At 31.7% G+C, this 2,246-nt stretch overlaps 2 protein-coding genes across 2 annotated transcripts in view; one reads left to right on the top strand and one right to left on the bottom strand.

Annotated features, from left to right (window-relative positions):
- Positions 1–450: 450 nt before the first annotated feature.
- On the top strand, positions 451–2,012 carry LOC108968935 (histone H4 transcription factor). Its single transcript, XM_018933298.1, has 3 exons — positions 451–1,144; positions 1,201–1,517; positions 1,585–2,012. The coding sequence occupies exons 1-3, from the start codon at positions 508–510 to the stop codon at positions 1,972–1,974; spliced, it is 1,344 nt and encodes a 447-aa protein (XP_018788843.1). The 5' UTR covers positions 451–507; the 3' UTR covers positions 1,975–2,012.
- LOC108968933 (protein DENND6B) overlaps positions 2,000–2,246 on the bottom strand; it is a gene marked incomplete in the record, with an annotated part of 2,778 nt that continues 2,531 nt past the window's right edge. Inside the window, 1 exon segment of the mRNA XM_018933297.1 lies at positions 2,000–2,246.

The raw sequence follows: 2,246 nt of genomic DNA, 5'->3' as shown, positions 1-2,246 counted from the left end.
GTAATATAAACGCAGAACAAACCGTTATACCGTTTTAACAAACTCAATAAGCAAAGAGCGAAAAGCAACCGGTTACGATGACAGTTCGACGGTGAATGCTTCAAACGAATTATTATGATATGTTATACCAAACTTTTCCACAATAGTTATCTCTTATGGTCCACTCAAAAATAATTTGGAATTTTTCCATGATTAATTAGTTAACGTTTACAAAACATATATCATATTTATCTATATCATGAAGGTGTAATTAATTTTTTTGATAACAGCTATAAACTTTACTCTATATCTATAACAAACATTGAAAATAGAATTTATAAATTGTACTACCATTTGGCCTCTCGCCACCCTTATTCGGCAGTGGTTACCATAATGTTTTTATTGTGAATGTACCCTTGAGGGGTAGGTGAAGGATTGTGAATATTTCTTTTACTATGGTGAATGGATTTTCAATACTCCCTGGTACTATTATTTTAGTGCAGTTAGAAAATTTGAAGAAATAATAAAATGATTTGCGCAAGGAAAAGTAAGCAGGTGTTTCCCCCAGTGCCGTGTCAATGGAAAGAATGCGTTGAACTTTTTACCGATGATTGGAAATTGAATGAGCATATAAAAAGACATTTGGATGTGTATGTTGAGGAAGATAACGAAACATTTTATTGCCCATGGAATGAATGCAACTTTTTTACCATTGATTATACAGAATTTAAGCGCCACATATATTATCATGGATATTACAGTGCACTTGTAGTAAGAGGAAAATATGAATGTGAGCAAAATCCAAATATTCCTAATTGCAGTGCGCGTCCAAAAGAAGCTGATAAGATCCCCGATTTGAAGTGTAACTTTCTTTGTGAATGGACCGATTGTCAAAGAACATTTGTGTCTATAGTCGAATTTCAAGATCACATTGTTCAGCATGCATTATTTGAATACGAGATCCAGAAATCTCCGAATGATACGCGACCAAAAGTTAAATGCAAATGGAGCATATGCCACAAGCATTTAGAAAATAAGTATAGATTAATTGAACATATCTTTACTCACGCGAATAAAAAATCACTAGCATGTTATCACTGCGGTGAAGTATTTAGGACTAGGACTACTTTATTTGATCATCTAAGAAGACAACCTGAAAATAATAGTCAGTATTTAATTCAATTAGATATACATTTGAATATAGATTTTTTTTTATTTTAGCTCACAAGTTTCAATGCGAGCAGTGTTTTAAATATTTTGCGACCGAGAAACTATTAAGATCCCATTTCTTAAAACATGTAAATTGTTACAAGTGTAGTCTTTGTAATATGTCTTGCCCGTCTTCAAGTTCATTAGCCACACACATACGTTATCGGCACCTGAAGGATAAGCCTTTCAAATGTACTGAATGTGAACATCGTTGTGTACGAAAAAGCGACTTGCAAAAACATATGAATCACATTCATAGCAATCAAGTTCATCGTTGTCAGCAATCTGGTTGTAATTATGCTGTCCGGACATATAATTTATTAAGACGAGTAAGACAATGTCGTTAATTTCTATTGTATTTTTCAATTGATCAATCTCCAAAAATTTAAATTTCAGCATTGTTTGGAAGTTCATGGCAATAGTCCTTTTATTTACATGTGTCATTGCTGCGATAAATTATTCAAGCATAGTAAATATCTGTCAAAGCATTTGATCAAGAAACATGATTTTAAACTACCATCAGGACATAAACGGTTTACATATCGTATTGATGAAAATGGTTTTTACTTACTTGAAACATTGCGCATTGAAAGCCTAGAAGTAACTAAACAAATTTTGTCACCCCATGCCATGGAAGCATCGGATGTAACACAGGATAGTAGTTGTTATGAGATTGTCTCTATGACTCACGAACATGATCAACGTGTAATTGTTGCAAATGATCCAAGTGAAGCACAATTAGTAGGTGAAGTTGTTATATCATTGCCTATAGGCAATGAGAGTTGATTCCATAATAAAACAATAAACAAATTTAACGGTTTTAAGCATGTATTTCATTAAACTCTATTCCTACGCACAATCGTTATCGTTAATAACAATATGTTATAAGTAAACAATCTAAGTATATAATAATATGTGTACGTTTATAAAATCTATTGTAGTTGTTTGCTAGAATAAGAATAATTTTATTTTATTAGTGATGATAATATATACTATATTCCTGTATAAAAAAAATAAGTGTTTTTAAATTCTTTAACTTGACCTATGTTTATTTAAAA

This window comes from Bactrocera latifrons, unplaced genomic scaffold (assembly GCF_001853355.1).
Source record: "Bactrocera latifrons isolate USDA-ARS-PBARC rearing strain unplaced genomic scaffold, ASM185335v1 scaffold_233, whole genome shotgun sequence".
NCBI lineage: Eukaryota > Metazoa > Arthropoda > Insecta > Diptera > Tephritidae > Bactrocera > Bactrocera latifrons.
Note: the sequence above shows the minus strand (reverse complement) of the source record. Positions and strands in the feature narration are given on the sequence as shown.